This window comes from Anabrus simplex, chromosome 6 (assembly GCF_040414725.1).
Source record: "Anabrus simplex isolate iqAnaSimp1 chromosome 6, ASM4041472v1, whole genome shotgun sequence".
NCBI classification, from domain to species: domain Eukaryota; kingdom Metazoa; phylum Arthropoda; class Insecta; order Orthoptera; family Tettigoniidae; genus Anabrus; species Anabrus simplex.
Genome location: NC_090270.1, coordinates 13,429,924 through 13,452,741, shown reverse-complemented (window position 1 = coordinate 13,452,741; position 22,818 = coordinate 13,429,924). Strand labels below are relative to the sequence as shown.

At 39.4% G+C, this 22,818-nt stretch overlaps 1 protein-coding gene across 1 annotated transcript in view; it reads left to right on the top strand.

Moving 5' to 3' along the window:
- The window catches only part of l(2)41Ab (lethal (2) 41Ab), a 443,174-nt gene that overhangs the window by 306,588 nt on the left and 113,768 nt on the right, over nucleotides 1-22,818 (top strand). Inside the window, exons 7-8 of the mRNA XM_068228208.1 lie at nucleotides 17,156-17,401; nucleotides 22,270-22,444. Of these exons, the coding sequence (XP_068084309.1) occupies nucleotides 17,156-17,401; nucleotides 22,270-22,444 (421 nt within the window). The remainder of the gene's footprint in view (nucleotides 1-17,155; nucleotides 17,402-22,269; nucleotides 22,445-22,818) is intronic.

Below are 22,818 nucleotides of genomic sequence, written 5' to 3'. Positions count from 1 at the left end.
GAGGGAATAGGATTGGACGTAAGGGTTACACGTTGCATAAAAACATTTCTAAATTCAAGGGTTCAGAAAGTCAAAAGTAGAAAATAATGTATCTCAGGAAGAGAAAGTTTGGAAGGGAATTGCACAGGGTAGTATAAACGGTCCGTTACTTTTCTTAATATACACAAAAGATTTAGGGAACAATATAACATCATAAATCAGATTGTATGCAGATGACATAATTGTTTATAGGGAAATAAACAACATTGAGGATTGTTCAGAATTACAAAGGGACCTTGAGAGTATCCAACAGTGGGTTGAAGAAAATAATATGAAGGTTAATGGAGGCAAATCAACTGTTACAACTTTTACAAACAGGAGTTTTAAAACTGAATTTGAATATACTTTGGATGAAGTAGTTATCCCAAAAGATGGCAAGTGCAAATACTTAGGTGTGAGATTTGAAAGTAATTTGCACTGGAAGGGTCATGTGGATGACATTGTTGGGAAAGCATACAGATCGTTACATGTCATAATGAGGCTACTTAAAGGATGCAACAAAGAATTAAAAGAGAAAAGTTACTTAAGTATGGTTCATCCATTATTGGAATATGCAAACAGTGTTTGGGATCCTCACCAAGAATACCTAATAAAAGAAATAGATAGTGTACAGAGGAAAGCAGCAAGATTTGTAACAGGGGATTTCAGGAGAAACAGTAGTGTATCAGGAATGTTAAAGGAAATAGGGTGGGAAAATTTAAGTAAGAGAAGGGAAAAAACTAGACTTATAGGATTATATAGAGCATATACAGGAGAAGAAGCATGGGGAGAAATCCGTGAGAGACTTCAGTTGGAAAATAATTATATCGGCAGAACTGACCACAAATATAAAATTAGAAGGAATTTTAGCAGAAGCAATTGGGGTAAATTTTCATTCATTGTGAAGGACGTGAAGGAGTGGAACAGTTTACCAGGGGTAGTGTTTGATCCTTTTCCAAAATCTGTACAGGTATTCAAGAAGAGAATAAACAGGAACAGAGAAAATAAATGAAATGTTAGAGGGCATTCAACCAGTGCAGGTTAATGTAAATAAATTAATTCCATCCCCTGGTCTAAGGAGTTTGGACAGCCAAAGTAGGGGATTGCCTGTAGGGGTGAAGTACAGTGGGGACTTCGAGGGCCCTGGGACCACTACGGTAGCTGTGAAGGCCCTTCAGGAACTCTGAAAAGTGGTGGCAAAAGGGGCTCTGGTTAAGACGCAGCAGGTCATTATGCTACTTAGGTTCCAAAATGAGTAAAAAAAAAAAATAATAATAAGTAAATAAATGCAATGTAAATTTTAATCTTATAGAAGTTGTATAGTATCATTTGAAGTAATTCCACATACTGTATATCAGTTGACTATATTTGTAAGTAGTACAGGAGATATTATAAGTAGAATTTTGTAAACAATATAAATTTATTAAGGATGAACTGTGTGTTTAATAGAAAAAGATGTTAGCGTAAATTGTATAATATTGCATTATGGGAAAATTTTCTTCTTGTTAATTTAATATTAGTGCTTGACAAATAATGTATTTTAGTGTACCATTTGGCACTGAGGTAGACACCTCATTTGCAAATAAAGAGACTTTGATTTTTGATTTTGATGTATCCTGCTGGTACCCTCTTCATATGCTGTTTGTACATAGTGTCCCTAGCTGTCACTCATGTGGGATGTATCCTGCTAAGTGTACACTTCATATGCTGTTACCCCATAGCAGAGTTCTCAGCTGTCACTCATGTATGATGTATCCTGCTAAGTGTATATTTCATATGATGTTCCCCCATAGCAGCATCCCCACCTGTCACTCATGTGGGATGTATCCTGCTAAGTACCTCTTCATATGCTGTTCCCCCATAGCAGAGTTCTCAGCTGTCACTCATGTATGATGTATCCTGTTAAGTACCCTCTTCATATGCTGTTCCCCCATAGCAGAGTTCTCAGCTGTCACTCATGTGGGATGTATCCTGCTAAGTACCTCTTCATATGCTGTTCCCCCATAGCAGAGTTCCCAGCTGTCACTCATGTATGATGTATCCTGCTAAGTACCTCTTCATATGCTGTTCCCCCATAGCAGAGTTCTCAGCTGTCACTCATATATGATGTATCCTGCTAAGTACCTCTTCATATGCTGCTCCCCCATAGCAGCGTCCTCAGCAATCACTCATGTGGGATGTATCCTGCTAAGTGTACACCTCATATGCTGTTCCCCCATAGCAGAGTTCTCAGCTGTCACTCATGTATGATGTATCCTGCTAAGTGTACACTTCATATGATATTCCCCCATAGCAGAGTTCTCAGCTGTCACTCATGTGGGATGTATCCTGCTAAGTACCTCTTCATATGCTGTTCCCCCATAGCAGACTTCTCAGCTGTCACTCATGTGGGATGTATCCTGCTAAGTGTACACTTCATATGATGTTCCCCCATAGCAGACTTCTCAGCTGTCACTCATGTGGGATGTATCCTGCTAAGTGTACACTTCGTATGATGTTCCCCCATAACAGCATCCCCAGCTGTCACTCATGTGGGATGTATCCTGCTAAGTACCTCTTCATATGATGTTCCCCCATAGCAGACTTCTCAGCTGTCACCATGTGGGATGTATCCTGCTAAGTGTACACTTCATATGATGTTCCCCCATAGCAGAGTTCTCAGCTGTCACTCATGTGGGATGTATCCTGCTAAGTGTACACTTCATATGATGTTCCCCCATAGCAGTGTCCTCAGCTGTCACTCATGTATGATGTATCCTGTTATGTACCTCTTCATATGATGTTCCCCCATAGCAGAGTTCCCAGCTGTCACTCATGTGGGATGTATCCTACTAAGTACCTCTTCATATGATGTTCCCCCATAGCAGAGTTCCCAGCTGTCATTCATGTGGGATGTATCCTGCTAAGTACCTCTTCATATGATGTTCCCCCATAGCAGCGTCCTCAGCTGTCACTCATGTGGGATGTATCCTGCTAAGTGTACACTTCATATGATGTTCCCACATAGCAGCGTGCTCAGCTGTCACTCATGTATGATGTATCCTGTTAAGTACCCTCTTCATATGATGTTCCCCCATAGAAGTGTCCTTAGCTGTCACTCATGTATGATGTATCCTGCTAAGTACCTCTTCATATGATGTTCCCCCATAGCAGAGTTCCCAGCTGTCACTCATGTGGGATGTATCCTGCTAAGTACCTCTTCATATGCTGTTCCCCCATAGCAGAGTTCTCAGCTGTCACTCATGTGGGATGTATCCTGCTAAGTACCTCTTCATATGCTGTTCCCCCATAGCAGAGTTCCCAGCTGTCACTCATGTATGATGTATCCTGTTAAGTACCCTCTTCATATGCTGTTCCCCCATAGCAGAGTTCCCAGCTGTCACTCATGTGGGATGTATCCTGCTAAGTACCTCTTCATATGCTGTTCCCCCATAGCAGCGTCCTCAGCTGTCACTCATGTATGATGTATCCTGCTAAGTACCCTCTTCATATGATGTTCCCCCATAGAAGCGTCCTTAGCTGTCACTCATTTATGATGTATCCTGCTAAGTACCCTCTTCATATGATGTTCCCCCATAGCAGCGTCCTTAGCTGTCACTCATGTATGATGTATCCTGCTAAGTACCCTCTTCATATGATGTTCCCCCATAGAAGCGTCCTTAGCTGTCACTCATTTATGATGTATCCTGCTAAGTACCCTCTTCATATGATGTTCCCCCATAGCAGCGTCCTTAGCTGTCACTCATGTATGATGTATCCTGTTAAGTACCCTCTTCATATGATGTTCCCCCATAGCAGCGTCCTTAGCCGTCACTCATGTATGATGTATCCTGCTAAGTACCCTCTTCAATTGCTGTTTGTCCATAGCAGATTTTTCAGCTGTCACTCATGTGGTATGTATCCTGCAAAGTACACAGTTCTTGTGATGTTCCCCCATAACAGCGTTCTCAGGTGTAAGTCCAACTGTGATCGTAACATCCATCACCATTTCATGGGCCATTCTCTTGTTCGGTGCCCAGGAGAAGACATGTTGAGCGCAGTCAAAATTACACGGCTTTAACATCGTAGGTGATCTTCTGGGATTTTGTCCATTATGGGGCATTTTCTAATAACTTCTTTTCCTATGTGGTCAGGCCTCGTATGACGTAGTGTCCCATACAGCAGCACAGGGTTTGAGGTAAACAGCGTACATTCCTCGTCGCCACATGTTTCATTCCAAGCTTGTGTCTAGGTCATGTCAATGTCAATGTCAATGTCGTATGTTATGTACACACATTTTGTGGACCGCTTGGACTAATTCTGATGGTTCGGTCAGCTTCCGCTTTGAACACTCGCATGTTGCCACGTCCTGGGAGCTATCTGGTGGGGAATGAACATACCATTTCCGCTTGTATTATAGCATCTAAATTCAAAGTTTCTTTTCTTAAGAAGCCTTTCTCATAGACAGTGGAGATTTCTTCTGAGGGCACAGAGCAAAGTTCTCTGCGAAACGTAATGAATTTCACCTTATTTTCTTGACACAGCATAAGCCAAAAGGCTATACAGTATCATTGAAATGAAATTCTTGTAAAATTTTATTTTTCATTGGAACCTTCTTTTAAAGTTACCTATTTAATTATAACTAGTTCCAAATTAAATCTTTTTTGGGTATGTATAAACCAGCTTCTGCTGTAATTCATATACACGTCTGTTTGAGGGAAGCTGAGGTTGCTGAGATGTCTTTCAGAGATGAGTTTACTTGGAGAGATACTGTCTGTAAAATAATAATAATAATAATAATAATAATAATAATAATAATAATAATAATAATAATAATAATAATAATAATAAATATTTTAACTCTTAATTATAAATATTATTATTATATATATAATTCACTGGGGCCATCAAGGACCACGTTAAGTCTTGTTGCATTTGACACTGAACTTGGCCTTCTTTAGAGCCCAAATTTCCCTCATTCTTTGTGAGTGGGCCTGCTTACACTCCTCTGTCCAAGGGGCACCGTGTCTTCTGTTCAGTTGCTCGTCTCGGTTTAGCCCATTCGTCAATATTTTCTTGCGGAAGAGATCTCTGTTAAGGGCGTCTTCAGCTGAGATATGTAGCATTTGCAGGTCTTCTTTGGTATTTCTAAACCAGGGAATTGTGGTTTTGGGGTTTAAATAAAAAAAACTGAAAGATTTCTTTAGTTAACTTTCTTCCGTCCATTCTTTTCAGATGACCGTAAAATCGTGCCCGTCTTTTTCCGATTGTCAGTAATTTTCTCTATTTTGCTGTAGACTTCCTTGTTGGATCTCTTTTGATGGATTCCATTTCTGTACTTTGATCCCAAGATTCCTCTCACAATTTTGCGTTCTCTTTTCTCCAGTTCTTCAAGGAGTCCTTTGTTGGCATTTAGAGGCAGGGTTTCGGCTGCATATAGAACTACTGGCTTCAGAACTGTTTCATAGTGACGTATCTTGGTGTTTTGGGAAAGGCATTTTTTGTTGTAGATTGTGCGGGATGTTTGGTAGGCTATTTCCAGTTTGCGTACTCGCTCCTGAAGTGCTTCTTTGTCCAGTCCATTTTTCATGATGATGTCACCCAGGTATTTGAATTTGTCTACTCGGGTGATGTCTTCGTATTTTGTATGGAGTTTTGGTGGAGCCTCTTTGATGTTAGTCATTACTTCTGTTTTCTCAAACGATATCTGCAAACCAGTTTGTTCGGCAATTTCCTTTAAAATTTCAACTTGAGCTCTAGCGGTTTCTATGTCGTTTGAGAGAACAGCAATATCATCGGCAAATGCTAAGCAGTCTGTTGCGATCCCCTTGGATTTGGTTCCTATTCTCAATGGACTGTAGTTGGTTTCCTGTAATCTCACCCGCCAGGTTCTGATGATCTTTTCAAGAACACAGTTGACGAGTATCGGGGATAGCCCATCACCTTGTCGGACTCCTGTTTTGATGTCAAAGGAATGCGAGAGACATCTGTGGAACTTCACCTTGGATTTTATTGGTCAGGGTGGCTCTAAATAATGCCAGCAGTTTCAAATCAACTCCAAATTCATTTAAGATGTTTAGCAGGACTTCCCGGTCAATGGAGTCGTACACTTTCTTAAAGTCCACAAAGATGGACACATACTGCTTGGAACTTAGTGTACAATATCTGATGATCGTTTTGAGATTTTGGATCTGTTCAGCTGTTGAGCGACCTTTTCTGAACCCTCCTTGGTATTCACCTATTTGATGTTCGACTTGTGCTTCCAAACGCTCCAGGATGGCAAGTGATAGAATTTTGTAAGTCACGGGTAGCAAAGATATTCCTCTGTAGTTGTTGATGTTCTTCATGCTGCCTTTTTTGTGTAATGGATGGATCAAAGCTATTTTCCAATCTTCGGGTAGGGTCTCCTTGTTCCAAATTTCTTTTATTTGCTTTTGCAAGATATCAAGTGATTCCTCTGAGGCATATTTCCATAATTTATTATTATTATTATTATTATTATTATTATTATTATTATTATTATTATTATTATTATTATTATTACGGAGATTCTGTGGTGGACAGAGGTGAAGTGGGTCTATCTGCTACAATCAAAAGATTAATTAAAAGCTTTAAAATGACAGTTATATTTCTTTTGTGTTTTCTTTTTTTTTTCTTCAGAAGCTAAATTTATCAATACAAGTCGCTCAGCGATGGAACAAGATTTGAGGTATATACAAAGTAGGAGAAATCAGAAAATCAACAACATTTGTCACTTAATCATCTGAGCTTGAAGCTCCCAATGTTACTTGATCGACTCAAGTGTCCAGGAGACTAACACCTCTACAAAGTAGAAAGAGCGTCCATGTTCTAGGAAACTGCGCTCCCAACCTTATGCTCTTATTGCCTCCTCAGGGCAACCTTCCACATTTACACTTTTGAGGCTTCGCAAGTCACAAGCCACATTTTACAATACAACGGTCTGACCACTTTATATTTTATAGGAGTATTGAATACTCATTCTACCAGAAGAAAGGAAAACACGGGTTAAGGTTCCTGGCCCAAAAATCAAAATTCTGCAGAGGCAGACACTTGCACTCACGTTACAGAGTCTACTACTCTTAGGCTAGTTTGAAATTTACATTTTAGAAGATTGGAGACCTTCCCCTCGAGCTAGCTCTCAGAGCTGCACTGGACTGCTCACACCCTCAGTAAACTGGACCATCGAGAAGACAAGGTGGCTTTTATACCCGAGAGGAAGGTCGTAGAGAGTTCAGCGCTAAGGCCCGACACATTCCAATTTTTATTGGATAATTAAATATGTACAAGAAAATGAAATACACAATCTTGAAGTTGGCAGAAGTGTTGACAACTGTGATACACAAAAAGACAAATGAACTTAGTTACTTTGCACTTTTACTCGTTCCTCTTCACACAGAGACATCTGTAGAGATAAGTCTAAACAAGTTGTTGCAAGTTTAATTGAAGATGGCATTTTTCAAGGCGTTTCATTTGAACGAACGGGACGGGTGTACCGTCGTGGTACAATTATTATTATTTTACGTTAGGTTTTTGGAGAGGCCAAGATGCTGCAGGAGTTCCTGCCAGTAAATCTACCGACATGAGGCTGATAAATTTGAGCACTACCAAACTGAGCCAGGATACAACCTGCCAAGTTCAACTCAGAAGACCAGCGCCTCGACTGTCTGAGCTACTCTCCCCGGCTGTCTGTGGCAGTAATGAGAGATGATAACTGCAGCAGAAGAGCGAATAGTGCCAGTGAATTGTTGAAGAAGCTACAAGTGGCACTGTGGAGAACTCGTAAACAATAGTAATCTAGCACCTATACGAAATATACAGTTCAGTCAACAATTGATCTGTCAAGCAGATTGTTGTACTCACACACTAAAAATTCAACACTGACAACAATTCTTTATTCTGTTCGGTTCGTTACGACCCCTAAGGATCACGAGTAACTTGTTCGGCACGTCTTCATTTTCTCACTCCTCCTCTTTCACTGAATCTGGATCCTGGTGTCTGTCCATCTGTGACCTTCCACGAACTTTTTGTACTTGGACCTATCCTGTACTCTCATCAGAGGAGATTTTCCCTTTATGCCAATAGTCTCCCAGTCTTCTCTGACTTCCTTCATCCACTTATTTCCAGTTAAGCAGGTTGCATTCCATATCTTCTTGGTCAGCATACTGTCATCCATCCTCATGAGATGTCCAACAAATCCTAACCTTCTCTTTCTTATCACACTCGAGATTGGTTCTATACTCGCATATAGTTCCTGCCTTGATCTGTGTACCAGATTTCACCTTGCTTTTTGGTGCCCCATATATGTCTCAAGATTCTTCTTTCCTCCTTCTCCAATTGTATGCATGCTCTCTTGCCCAATGTCACCATTTCAGTTGCATATAATGCAGCATTCCTGATGGTTATCATGTAGTGTCGCAGTTTGGCATTTCTCGAGAGGTTCTTCTTTCCATATGTAGTCATGGCTGCATATCTTAGTTTCAGCAGCAGTTCAGCTCTTTTGTTGCTTCGTACTTTACCCGCAATGTTCTCACCTAGGTACCGGAAGCTGTCGACTCTCTCTACCGTTTGGCCTTTTACATTCCAATCAATCTTTGTATTCAGTACCTTTGTCTTGTTGTAGGCTATTTTTAGACCAACCTTTGCTGCAGTCTCGGCTAGATTTGCTAGTGCCAACTTTGCGTCTTCTTCCTTCTCTTGTAACAATACCATATCATCTGCAAAGGCAATTCCCATGGTTCTATTCAACTGTCTCCACTGCTTCACCACTTCATCCATAACTAGGTTAAATAATATTGGCGACAGACCATCCCCTTAATGGTTATGAATTTCATGTTTTTGGTCCGTATTGAACTGAGAATAATATATAAGTAATAATAATAACAACGTAAACGTTTCCACTTTTTCAATACTAAAATATATTCACAAAATTATAAATTACACGGTACTAGTTTCGACCCATCTAGGGGTCATCATCAGCCGTATTGAAGCAAAGATCACTTTTGGCGAAATCCTAAGAAAATGTTATTTTAACATTTAACATTTTAACTAGTACCGTGTAATTTATAATTTTGTGAATATATTTTAGTATTGAAAAGGTGGAAACATTTACGTTGTTATTATTATTACTTATATATTAGACCATCCCCTTCACAGAGACTTACAGTAATTGAAAATTTTCCACCTTTTTGATACTTTTTAGCAAATTAATCAATTATAAACAGTACATGTTTCGTTCTCACTTGAGAACATCTTCAGCTGTTGTTAAGCTTAGGTGAATCGCTAAGTTTCTGAGTACATTATTTTCAGGTACATTGATTGTTCCTCTTAAAAACTATTTGAAAACAAATCAAGTTAAAATGATGTTAAAACAATGTGGGGGTTAATGGGTTGATGAAATGAGACTGGATGAATACATAGATAGCCTACTTAAAAAACTATATCTATTCATTGGAATAGTTGCTCTGTTGCACTAAAAATATCTGTTTGTCTTCCAGTTAAAAGTTTTTTTTTTTTTTTTTTTTTAAATGATTGACTTCATGACACTGTTCTAATTATTGTTGACTGTTCATTTCTTTCACTCCTTCCGGGTTGGCTGTTATTTATTTTGAGCTTGCTTAAAGTGCCCTAAATTGAGTCTAATGCGGAACTTTGAAGCTGATTGCTGGTCAATTTTGGGAAGGGAGCTTTGTCTCAATTTCTGAAATGAAATGAGGAAATAGGAATTTGTTTTTGTAATGAAAACATGTGTCTTTACATAATAACTTAATGTATAAAATGGTTGTTTACCTTGCTGTTGTTAGACTCCAATTCTACTGTGACCCTGGAGGCGGGAACGTTTGATGCTGCTTTACGTCTAGTATAGTAATGGTGGGTGTGTTCCGTTGTTTGGTCCTCCTTTCAGGGAGGCAAGGCTGCGGAGAGGGGAGGAGGCGTGGCGTTTACTGTCACAGCTTCGGCTTTAGAAGGGGTGGTGAGAGGGGATGTACAAAATGGCGGAGGCTCGGTCTTATTTATCATTTTACTGTCTGTGTTGTTTCTTTTGCCTAAAGTTTCAAGATTTGATAATATCCCTTCAAATATAGAGTTCCTATTGTCAATTGTATCATTCAGGTTATTGTCCTGATTACTTTTTGTTCTAAATAAATATATAGATTTTCTAATGTATTTAGAAGAGCTCCTTTGTTTATTTTACGCAATATAGTTAAATCCTGCTCTATGGTTGTGAACTGATGTCCGGTTGTACTCATGTGTTGGCCCATCAAGGAAATTTTTTTATGTCTTTCAGCATTAACATGCTCTAGGTATCTTACAGTAAAACTGCGGCCTGTTTGTCCGACAAAAGTTTTTTCACATTGATGACACTTCAATTTGTAAACTCCTGATTCAGAATGTTTGTTTTTTTCCCAGGGGATTAACGCTATTGTGATTAAAGAATTTTTGCTTCGTATTATTGCTGGCTGAATACGCGATCTTATAGTTATATTTTCTAAACAAATTGGTTACTGTATATAAGTTGGGGTTGTTGAACGTGAACTTGGCGTATTTGTCTTTCTTTTTTATTTCGGGTGTTAGATTAGTTTGTAATTTCTGTTTGAATTTACCGATTATTTTGTTTACCATTTTTAGTTCAAAACCGTTGTATTGGGCTTGTTTGCGAATAAAGAGCGGTTTAAAGATAAAAATTTCATTGTTCCGTATTGAAATTATTGATGTTAAAAATTAAATAACTGGAGGTTCAACCTATTCAATACTCAAAAGAAAGAAACGTAGCAATCACATTTCTATTTAAATGGGACCGGTTTCGACCTTAGTCTAGGTCATCATCAGCGGTTCTTTTTCTTGTTCTGTGTGTGTAAGGGGTATATTAAACGCTCTATATATGTAACTGTAGTAAGCCGACCTTTTCTGTGATTCTGGATGCAATGAGTAGTTCTTTATTGTAATGGCAGTAAAAGTGGGTTTTCTGTGTATCTTGAAGGCAAACTCTTCCTTTTTCCGTGTTACATTTATGTCTAAAAAGTTAATGGAGCTTTCTTTTTCTTTCTCTAGTGTAAACTTTATTCTGGAATCAAGTGTATTTAATTTATTGAGGATATCGTCACTGTTATTCTCTCTTTGATCTATTACGGCATAAGTGTCGTCCACAAAGCGTATCCATAAATTGAGACCTTCTATTTGTCCTATTATTTTGGTATGTTCGAGGTAATCAAGATAAATATTGGCTAAAATGCCGGAAGCGGGAGCACCCATTGGGAGGCCTTCCTGTCTATATATCTTTTTATTGAAAGTGAAGTGATTGTGTTTCGTAACGAATTTAAGTATATTCATGAAATCTTCTACTTCTGGTAGGCCGAGTTGTTTATGTTCTATAAGATTCTTCCTGATAATTTTTATTGTTTCGTCCACTGGAATATTTGTATACATGTCCTTGATGTCAAAGGAACATGTTACTTGATGTGGTGTTAATTTAAAGTTTTGGAGTACTTTGCAAAAATCTACAGAATTTTTTATTGGTGTCTTGTTGTGAAAAACATAATGTTTGGTTAGGAATGTATTTACGTATTGCGATGTTTTATAAGTAGGACTGCTGCGGAAGTTTATTACTGGTCTTATGGGAATTCCTTCTTTATGTAACTTGGGTAAGGCCCTTGCTGTTGGAAGGCCGGGATTCATATTTATCAGTTTTGGATGTCTTGTTCACTTAAAATAAAGGTTGCGTTTCTTAATAGTGTTTTTAACTCTTTCTGAGTATTAGTTGTAGGGTCTCGATCTATTTCCGAAAAAGTGCTCTTGCTGAAAAAAGTTTCTGTTTTTTCGATGTACTCCTCCTTATCTAAAACTACTATTGTTCCCCCCTTGTCAGCTTTGGTGATTACTATTTCCTCTTGTTTTATTTTATGTGATAAACTTGAAGTGGGTTTATTTCTGTTATGAGAAACTTTAAAGTCTTTTACAAGGTACGGAATTTTCTTATTTACCTCTTGTCTGACGTAATTTTGAACTTTGTTAGGGAGTTTTTGTACAGCCGTTTCTACTTCTGCAATGGTAGTTATTAGCTCTTTTTCTTTGTTCTTACCTATTAGGGCCTTGACTTTGGGTTTTATTTCCTCCTCAGTGAGATTAACCTTAGAAATGTTCTTAATGGAAAAGGGATATTCTTCAAATTCTGTTTCTGAACCTGAAGAGTACGCCTTGCCTTTCTCATTTTTTGTCTTGGTATTTTTTAACGATGTTAATTTGTTATTAAGGGTTTCCTGTTTTTTACTTAAAATGATATCCATTTTTTCATGGATGTATCTTTGAAACGAATCCCATTCTAAGGGTAACAGTAGTGTTGGACTTTGGAGATCTGCCAAATACATTTTACCATTGAGAAATGCTTTCTTACTATAAAGGTATTTTATTTCGTTTTTTAGCCATATTTGATTAACCCTTTTTTGTGTTTCATAGTGATGCCTAGAGGGTACATGTTTCTTTTGGGTTTTACTTAAAAACTTAGGAACTAGGTTATCTTTGAGACAATTCTTTAAGAAATCTATGTCCTTAGTTAACTTAGCTACCTTGACCTTTAGGACCATCCCCTTGTCGGACTGCTGTCTCAATTTCAAAGCTGTCTGACAACATACTCCAGTATCTTACGCTAGTGGTTGTAGCCTTCAATGTTTCCCCCACCAATGCATGCGTCGTAGAATCCAATCCTCTGTCGCGTAGGATGTTCAGTAGTGTGTTCCTGTCTATTGAGTCGTAGGCTTTTGCGAAGTCTACAAATGTCACTATTGTGACCTTTCCTTTCCTGTGTCTGTGTTCTACGATTCTCTTGAGTCCAAAGATCTTTTCTACGCAGTTTCTCCCTTTCCGAAACCACCCTGGTATTCTCCTACGGTCGATTCAAGCTGTGCTTCCACTCTGTTCAGCAAAAATCTCGAGAGTATCTTGTACCCAATGTTTAGCAGTGAGATACCTCTGTAATTATCCAGTATTCTTTTGACTCCTTTCTTATGTACTGGTATAATTATGGCTTCTTTCCAGTCGCTAGGTATCTTGTTATTTATGCAGATGTCCATTATTATTCTGTACATGCTTTCTTCCATTGCAAGACCTCCCCGTTTGATCTCCTCAGCGCATATACCATCATTACCTGCCGCTTTGTTGTTCTTGAGATCCTTGATTTCCCTCACAACTTCTGTTCTGGTGGGTGCTCGTCCTTGGTTGATGTCTCTGCTGTACTGTAGAGTCATGGGTGCTTCTGTGTTCAGTAGATCTTTGAAATATCTTGCCATTTCTTCGCATACGTCTTCTTCACCTATTTTCAACTCACCATCTTGTCCTTTCACAAAAGTTTCATCACCCTTTATCCTGTGTTTTTCTTAAACGCTCTTCCAGCCTCTCATTCCACCTTTTCCGTCTTGTTGTCTCGAATGGTGACAGGTCCTCTTCCTTCTCGGTAGTCTTCACATTCTTCTCATGCTTCCTTCTCTTGTTATTAGCGGTGAATCATTTGGATTCTTCTCTAACCTTGTCTTCCCATTTACTCTCCACTGATCTCTGTCGATCTGGTGAACACGCTATGAGCACAAGGCACCGAGCAAGTTGGTCGCGCAACATTCAGGAGATAGTGGGTTCAGATCCCACCGTTGGCAGACTTGAAGATGGTTTTCCACCATTTGCCATTTTCACACCAGGCAAATGTTGCCACTGTACCTTCACTACCTTTCCACTCCTGGCCCTTTCGTATCCTTGAATCGCCAAAAACCTCTGATGTTTTAGTGCTACAAGTCCATGCTGTAGATCAACAGTTCCAATTAGGAAGGGTGAACTTCTCTGCTATAGACTAAAGATATTCAAGTGAGGCTGAGAAACATTATCAAAGTAGCAGCCAGCCATGCAGTCCATGCCACATGCCTACAACATGGAATTTCTGGACCAGTTGCTGTCGTATCACAATTTCGCTAGTGTGATCCACAGTGCAGCTGGAACTTCTCCAGGGCTCTGCTCTATCGTCCTTTGCTTCTCTCTGTCAATGATGTGGCACTTGCCTAACTTGCACCACTTGCCTGCGCCTTAACACTCAACATCAAGCATTGTCATCCCAGCTTGGTTCGAGTTTCCGGAGTCCTCAGCACTGTGGTACACATGAGATGGACTGACTCGCTGTCTCACTCCAGTTGTGGAAAAAAGTAAGGGAAGGTTGTCTCTGCTGGCGAGCTCACCATTTAGACCCTGGTGGAAGACCATTTAGACGCATAATGTTTGTCAGCAAGATATCAAAACAGACGAGATATAGACATTAGGAGTGCCGCCGTATTGCCTAAGACAGACGTACTTCAGTGTTCCAACTTGGAACGCATGAAAGATGATTTAAAAGTAATAAACTACATCATACGTTAAAAATTGTTTTTCAAGTTTGGAGTTTCTTGCATACTCTGGAACAGATCACAGAAATTGTGTTAGTGCTTTATTTCTTGGTCAACTGTGTGTCTATACAGGCTTCTTTTACGTATGAAACACCTTGAGGTAGATAACCAGTAGAAGTACCACATCAGCTAGGGAGTCGGAATGAATCAGGTGCAGGCTACATGACGACTGACTCGAGGTCAAGGGAAAGCTTAGCCTGCGGATAGTAGTAGCCAATGAGAGAGCTTTATTTGAACGGCTACATGATGCAATGACGTACACATCGTCCACTCCTGACGTAGTGACAATCTGATTCAACTGATTCTAATCACATGATTTACAATTGTAAGTTCTAGAAATAAATCTGATAATTGTAACAGAATATATTCCAGCTTCAAGATGCAATTTCATGCCTGTTGACATGTTCCACAGGAATGTTGTTGCTGATGGTACACATTGTCTGCTCGGCTTATATAGGTCCTCCTGCATCCATCCCCGAACTGTGTGATCCTCCACATTTTGTCCAAATCCCTAGAGGGTGGAGAATGTCCATCATCCCACCCCACACCATGACTGCAGGGTTCTCGTTAATATGTGAAATTTTGCTTCATCAGTCAATATCGTGTAGTGCACCAGGTCAGAATTATCTTCAAGCATCAAGTCTCGTTCTGCCCCTGCAACTACAAGGGTCTGTAACTAGGGAGTGTGGGCTACCGTCCACCCTCGGCTCAGTCCTGGCATTGCTTCCACTTACTTGTGCCATCTGTCTTATCCGACCTCCCTCGTTCAACTCTTGATGTTTTTCGACCCCAACACTATTAGGTTGCGAGGGATAGGCGGTCTTCCATTTCCATGATTTTTGTAGCCCTTGTCTTTCTTTGGCTGATACGTTCATTCTTTGAAATGTTAGATCTCCTCCATTTTTTTCACTCTGGGAATGGTTGCCTAGTTGTACTTCCTCTTAAAGCAACAATCTTTCAGCACATTGAGCAGACACGGAGCACACTTGTTCAAGAAACACAAAGTGTCCTCACGGGCAAGCTCACCGCTGTGGTCTACCCGCTCGTTTGTACGCTGTCAGTTGAATCAAACTTCTCATGGTGATGAAGGAAGTTGCAGCGGACCCATACTGGATGGCCATCTCTGCATAATTATTGCAGCCATACATATTTCACTTCCTGTTGTAAGGTCAATCGATGCGGTGCTGTTTTGAGAACTTAGTGTGAAACTGCCATCTGCTGGACACTTCCATAAGTAGCCATAGCTGTAGTGTAAATTGTATAGGAGCTCCAATATGACTTCACTCCAGGAGACAAAGGAAAAATCCCCTGAGTTTCAATTACAGCGTTGATCTTCCCTTTGGGGATCATTGTAAGTACTTTGGTCTAAATATGGGGTAATCACATAAATATGATTGTAAATAAAGGGTACAGATCTCTACACTTTGTTATGAGGGTGTTTAGGGGTTGTAGTAAGGATGTAAAAGAGAGGGCATATAAGTCTCTGGTAAGACCCTAACTAGAATATGGTTCCAGTGTATGGGATCCTCACCAGGATTACCTGATTCAGGAACTGGAAAAAATCCAAAGAAAAGCAGCTCGATTTGTTCTGCGTGATTTCCGACAAAAGAATAGCGATACAAAAATGTTGCAAAGTTTGGGCTGGAAAGACTTGGGAGAAAGGAGACAAGCTGCTTGACTAAGTGGTATGTTACAAGTATATCTGATCCATATTGAAAGTATCATATAATAAATATTTTCTTGTATATATTCATGGGCTTATGCCGTATAACACACACTAAGGATTTCGAAAGGAACCTTGTTACAAGAAACCCTAAGAGTGTGTTTACACGGCATAAGCCCAAAATTATACTTCATGGATAGTTAAATGGGCTGTGAAAGTCTAAATGATTTGTATACATTATAAGTGGTATGTTCCAAGCTGTCAGTGGAGAGATGGCATGGAAGGACATCAGTAGGCGAATAAGTTTGAGTGGTGTCTTTAAAAGTAGGAAAGATCACAGTATGAAGATAAAGTTAGAATTCAAGAGGACAAATTGGGGCAAATATTCATTTATAGGAGGGGGAGTTAGTGACTGGAATAACTTACCAATGGAGATATTCAATAAATTTCCAATTTCTTTGCAATTATTTAAGAAAAGGCTAGGAAAACAACAGATAGAGAGTCTGCCACCTGGGCGACTGTCCTAAATGCAGATCAGTATTGATTGATTGATTGATTGATTGATTGATTGATTGATTGATTGATTGATTGATTGATTGATTGATTGATTGATTGATTGATTGATTGATTGATTGATTGATCTTCCAAATGATGGATGGCATCATGTACGTAAATAATGGAACATGAAACGTCGATGGTCTGTAAGTGGTGTTTGTTGCTTACACTATGCTAAAACCCAGCCATCAGCAATCATTGTGGAATTTCACATCTGGATATGACAGTACTTTCATTAAAAGCCACCTGTAGTGATATTGAACTACTTCACTCTCTTTTCACGCCATGTTTCCCTGAGCTTTTCTTCCACTGTGTTCTACTGTACAAGGAAATGTCTCAACTGCTACATTGCCACTTCTGCTTAGTTTCATTGCAGGGAAAATCAACAAGAAAATACCACCTTGAAGACAAACTCCTTGCTAACATTCTAAGAAGTCATCCAATGCATGATTTTAATTTGCAGCACCATTGTTTGTAGCGCATGTGTTCTATGTTTTTGTTGAAGGATCTGTTCCTAGTGTCTGCGGAGAACCACTACTCCCAAGTCACGCTCGACATAGAAAAGCAGAAAGCCGTGCTGTACCGCAATCAGACCGTCTTGGACGACACGGAGAAGGAGGTCGTTGCTCGAGAGAAAGCCATCGAGAAGGTCACCTTGGAGTTAAATCGCTCCAAGTTTGTCGTATGCAAGAAGCAAGGAATAGTTGATAACTTGACCAAGAAACTGGAGGCCATCATCGACAAAGCAGGGGTTAGTAGACAATTATAAGTGATTCATAAGTTGTGAGAACAATGGCAGGGTAGATTCCTACCAACATGCTGGCCAGTGGGGTCCCGGGTTCGATTTGCGGCCAGGTCGGCCATTTCAGTCTTCATTGGTTAATTCTGATGGCTAGGGGGATGAGTTTTTGTGCCATCTTCAGGATTGGAATTCATCATAGGTCGGCTGTCATTGTCTTGTTTTGTTTGGATGACAAGACAAATGAGGCAATCCACAATGTAAAATTAGTACCTGTTAGGTTGCCCTCCTGAAGCATACAAACAGGGACAGTAAGACACAGATAGCCCAACAATAACTTCATGCGATCAAGACCATAGTTTTTACAACATTTGACTTCATTCTTATAATAACGGTGCTATTTTATAAAAACTTTGAAAGTGAGTTTTGGGCAAGAACAGGCATAGCAACTTTTAGTGAACATTGTAACTATATTTGTAGTAATTTATGATAAAGGGTCCTAGATAATAAGGAGATTTTACTTACAATGTTATTATCACCAATTTTCTCGAAACATGTACGATCAGTAATAGATTAAAACATTGACAAAGTGGGCCCTACCATGAGGTGAATCAATGGGGTCGAATTCTGAAGTTCCAAGCCGAGATGGCGTGGAATGACGAATGAGCTTGAGTGACGCTAGGAGATGACAGACTGGGGCAAATATTTGTTTATAGGATTAGGAGTAAGAGACGAAAATGTTCAATAAGTTTCAAAGTTCTTTGAAGACATTGAACAGTCCTAAATGACTTACATACTGCTTCCTCTTGTTTAGGCGACATTCTGAAATGTCGTAAGTTATGCTTTCCATTATGATCCGTATTGACAAACAAATATTCAGTTGTCATTTATTAAATGATGCCAGTTATGAAAGTCCGTGTTTGATGAGTGATCCGTTAGAGAGGTTATCTTAGTTAAAGTGAGTTAAAAAACAACACGGTAGAACATCATAAATACTATCCCACGTACTCAAGTGATATCTTGTTGTTGTTCGTCAATAAGAATCCAATTGCGACAAATAGATGTCAGTATATTTGGTCCGTTATTGGACATTATACATTTTCCATCTAACTCATTCTTGGTTGCCAACGTTTCGCCCCAGTGTGCTATTTACCAACTGATGAGCCCAACTTAGCACACTGGGGCGAAACGTTGGCAACCAAGAATGAGTTAGGTGGAAAATGTATAATGTCCAATAATGGACCAACTATATTGGTGTTATAAATTTACTCATTCGAAACAAATATTTCAGGTTCCCTATGGGAATTAACATCTTTATCAAATAGATGTATGTAAGAAAAGAAGAGAGAAGAAACAGGATGTATATAAAGTATATGCTGAGCAGTCCAAAATGTGGTATCACATCTGTGTTAGAAAGCACGTTTTTATAGACTTGGTTTTATGTACAGTAGAAGTACGTGAAAGTGCATGTTTAATTTCATTCTGAAAAAAATATAGTACCTTATTTCTCCGAATACAGGGTGAACCCCACCTTTTCCTTCAAAAAATTTAAATCAGCCTCAAAAAGTACTTTGTAAAATCATACGAATGCCTTTGTTGTACAGTAGGCCGAATATTGACTTTCATCATGCTGTATTTTTTTTGCGGCTGCACAATTATTCTTTATTTCCATGGGGTTAAGGACCATTAACATAAAATTGGCATCATAATACCGAAGAGAACACGTTTGCCAGCAATACCCATTCCATGCGTCTCTACAGTATGATGATCCATTCTCGCTGTCTATAAAACTGTTACTTTTACTCAGCGTCAGATATAACTGGCTACTGCTACACGCACGTCTCGCTTGCCGGGTTCGGCCAAATTCAGCGGCTAGCAGACGTTGAAAGTCAACGAACGAGCTTATTGTGCCACGGTATGGCCATTCAGCCCTTGCGTTTTTTGTGCACATACCTCACAATTCCATCTTCTAATTCTTTAAAGCGTCCTTGTTGCGGACCACTGAATGCATTTTTGGTACAGTAGGCCCGACACATTTTTTTAGCCCTTTGTCTTCACGCTAACGCCAAATATTGGCTTTAGTTACGCCTATGCCGTATTTTCTTGCGGCTGCAAAACTATTCTACATTTCCGAGTGTTTAATAACCATTAACCTAAAATTAGCATCATAATATCGACTAGAACCCATTGAAAATTTGCCGGCAATACCTTTTCCACGTATCTTTACAATACAACTATCCATCACGAAAATGTTCCTGCTGTCTATAAAACTTCATTTTACTAAGCGCTAGGTACAGCAGACGCGTTATAACTCTGCCACTGAGTAGCCGTGTCCTTTCTAAGAATTTGAAGGCTCGCAATTTTGGTGCCATTCTGCAGATTTGAGAAGCGTTTTTGTAGAGGCTAATAGAGCATCATTCTCTCTTCACTATTTCCTGAGATCCAGTGACTTTACACACAGGCACTGTACAACCGGTTGTCGGGGCTAGCGATGTAGGCTGTAGTAAAGAGGCGGTCGTTTATTGTCAATGAGTTTTGTGCGCGGGTGAAAAGAAGCAGCGTGGTTACCGCGGTAGTTGCCACTGGTATGCATTAACTTACTTTTAGGCCGCGAATGCAACAACCCTTGAGTTTTCGCTTGAGATTCTGAGAAAATGAAAGTCTTGGATTCGGAGAAATACGGTATCGCTCCAGAGGTTTCTGTGGCAAACACTTCAGTTTTCTTCTTCAAACGGCATCACCTAACGTAACGGTATATGTATCATGAAAACATATTTGAAACGCATGTAGAGAAATGATAACCTACTCGTGAAAAATTTACATGTAAATAGCGTTTGCAAAATTTAACTAGACGTGAGAAGATATGAAATATCCTCTGAAATCAGTGATGTACTCGGCCATATCTTGAGGTGTATCACATTCTTTCTTAATTTCTGTATATAACATTCAAATCAAGATATTGTTTACTTCAGTCTTTATTTTTAACGTGTTAACAACTGCTATCGGCCATGTTATTTACGCATTTATTACGAAAACATGTTATCCTCCTTCATTTCAAATTTTCTTTGGAGAACAGCAGTCGAGGGGTATTACTTATCAACTCCAACATCGCCTTTGAATGTCAACGAGAGAGTTCGCAAATGCACAAAGTGAGAAATCTATACCATACCGAAGATGATCGATCGCATTTTGTTGCAAACATTTCAGTTTTTTTATTCAAACAGCGTCACCTGTCCTAACTTCACTGTACTATACATACTGTATGATGAAAACACTTCAAGCGCCAGTAGAAAAATGATAACCTTCTCGCTATAAATTTTCATAATAGCCTTTCCATAATTTAACCAGACGTGAGAAAATATAAACTAACCTCTGAAATTTTTTTTTTTTTCTTTTTGCTAGTTGCTTTACGTCGCACCGACACAGACAGGTCTTATGGCGACGATGGGACAGGGAAGGGCTAGGAGTGGGAAGGAAGCGGCCATGGCCTTAATTAAGGTACAGCCCCAGCATTTGCCTGGTGTGAAAATCGGAAACCACGGAAAACCATTTTCAGGGCTGCCGACAGTGGGGTACGAACCACCTCTGAAATCAATCATATCTCGAGGTGTATCCCATTCTTACTTAATTGCAGTATTTAGCCTCAAAATTAAGGGGTCATTTCGTCAGCCTTAATTTTTAACGAGTTAACAACCATTATTGGACACATTATTTATGCATTTATTACAAAAATATGTTCTCTTTCATTTTGAATTTTCTTTGCGGAACAGCAGTCGACGGGTATTACTAATCGACTCTGACATCGCCTTCGAATATTGACAAAAGAACTCGCTAGTGCACATAGTGAGGAAACGATGCTGAAGGTAATCGATCGCATACAATATCATCGCTGGGGTGCATAAATATTGGTAACGGAAAAAATTGCGACCGCTTAATCGCTCGTAATAACGGATGCCTGACGGTTTATGCAGTCTGGCTCATTTAACTGTTCTCTGCTTTTCGTGAACATTGTGAGACAGTGCCAAACATTGCGTGTGTCGTGCTGATGCTCAGAAGATTACGCATTACTTCTTTTAAGTGACTTACATTCCACTTCGTCTGAATTTTACAGTGCCTACCCCCGTCATTTTTATATCGCCTCTTCAGCTGATATTGTGAGGACTTGACCGTTAACTTCTTTCTTACTTATGTATTGTTTTTCGAGTTATAATCGGCTGATGATGACTCAGACTGGGGTTGAAACCGGTACCATTTCCACTTTTAATTAAATAAGAATGTAATCTCTACATCTCTTATTTACTTGTATTGAATAGGTTGAACTACCATATTTATTATTTCAATTTAACAGTGATAGGGCTCTCGCTGTAACTGAAGGACGATGCACAGTTTAATATAGGAATTTTGAAGGTGCAGAAAAAAATCGTCGCTATAACGGAGTTCTTGTTATATGTCATACTCGCTATAGCGGACTTGTACTGTATATGTTTTTGTGTTAATGTCTTATCAATTTTGTTCACTGCAGCTGAAGATGACCTCTAAGTAGTTTAATGTTCTCCTAACTGGCACCATTCAAGAAATCAGTCTCAAATAGGTGGGCCCTTTCTCAATTTGAATTGTTGTGATTCTGAAATATGTCCATTTGACTCCTGTAATGTTTTAGTCGCCAGAGACAAGTAACATGTCATGAATCTACCTACCTTTGTCATTCCCATTCAAGCCGTTCCCTTTTTCATTCAACATTGAGCTAATTCATTTCTTCAGTAACACAAAACTTCAATAATACTCTGTGCCAGATAGGGAGAAGTGGTTCAGTTTTCTTAGGCTTTATGGAAGACTAAACAAAACTCAGAATAATCGATAAGATGTGACTTTTGCCGCAGGGAGAAGAACTGTCTCCTCTCGAGATTAAAGTCAACAGTCTTCAGAAGAGCATACATGAGTTAGATGAGAGGTGCGAGAAATTGCAACAGCTCTGGCTTCGCCAGCAAGGGCAAATTGTGCTTCTGGCTCGGCGTCATGACCAGCTGCTTCAGGAGAAGAACATCCTGCTCAAACGTAAGTGTGCTTGTGTCTTATTAGAACAAATTGTCCTTCTGGCTTGGTGTCACGACCAGCTGCTTCAGCAGAAGAACATCCTGCTCAAACGTGTAAATGGTACTGGGTGGTTACACAGATACACAGTTAAAAGGGAGGAAAAATAAATCAAATTGTACGGTACCTTAAACCCTACACACACAATAAAAATCAAATGAACTGCGCCTGATACAATACAAACAAAATCAGGTTGGACAACTGACAACTATAAACAAGGAATGTGGAACGGGACTGGGAACCTACAGTACCAAAGGTCATAGGAAAGCTAAGGTTGCGGGTTTCGAGAAAAATCAACGGTGATGTCTCGTTTTCAAATATTATTTCCAAAATAAAAT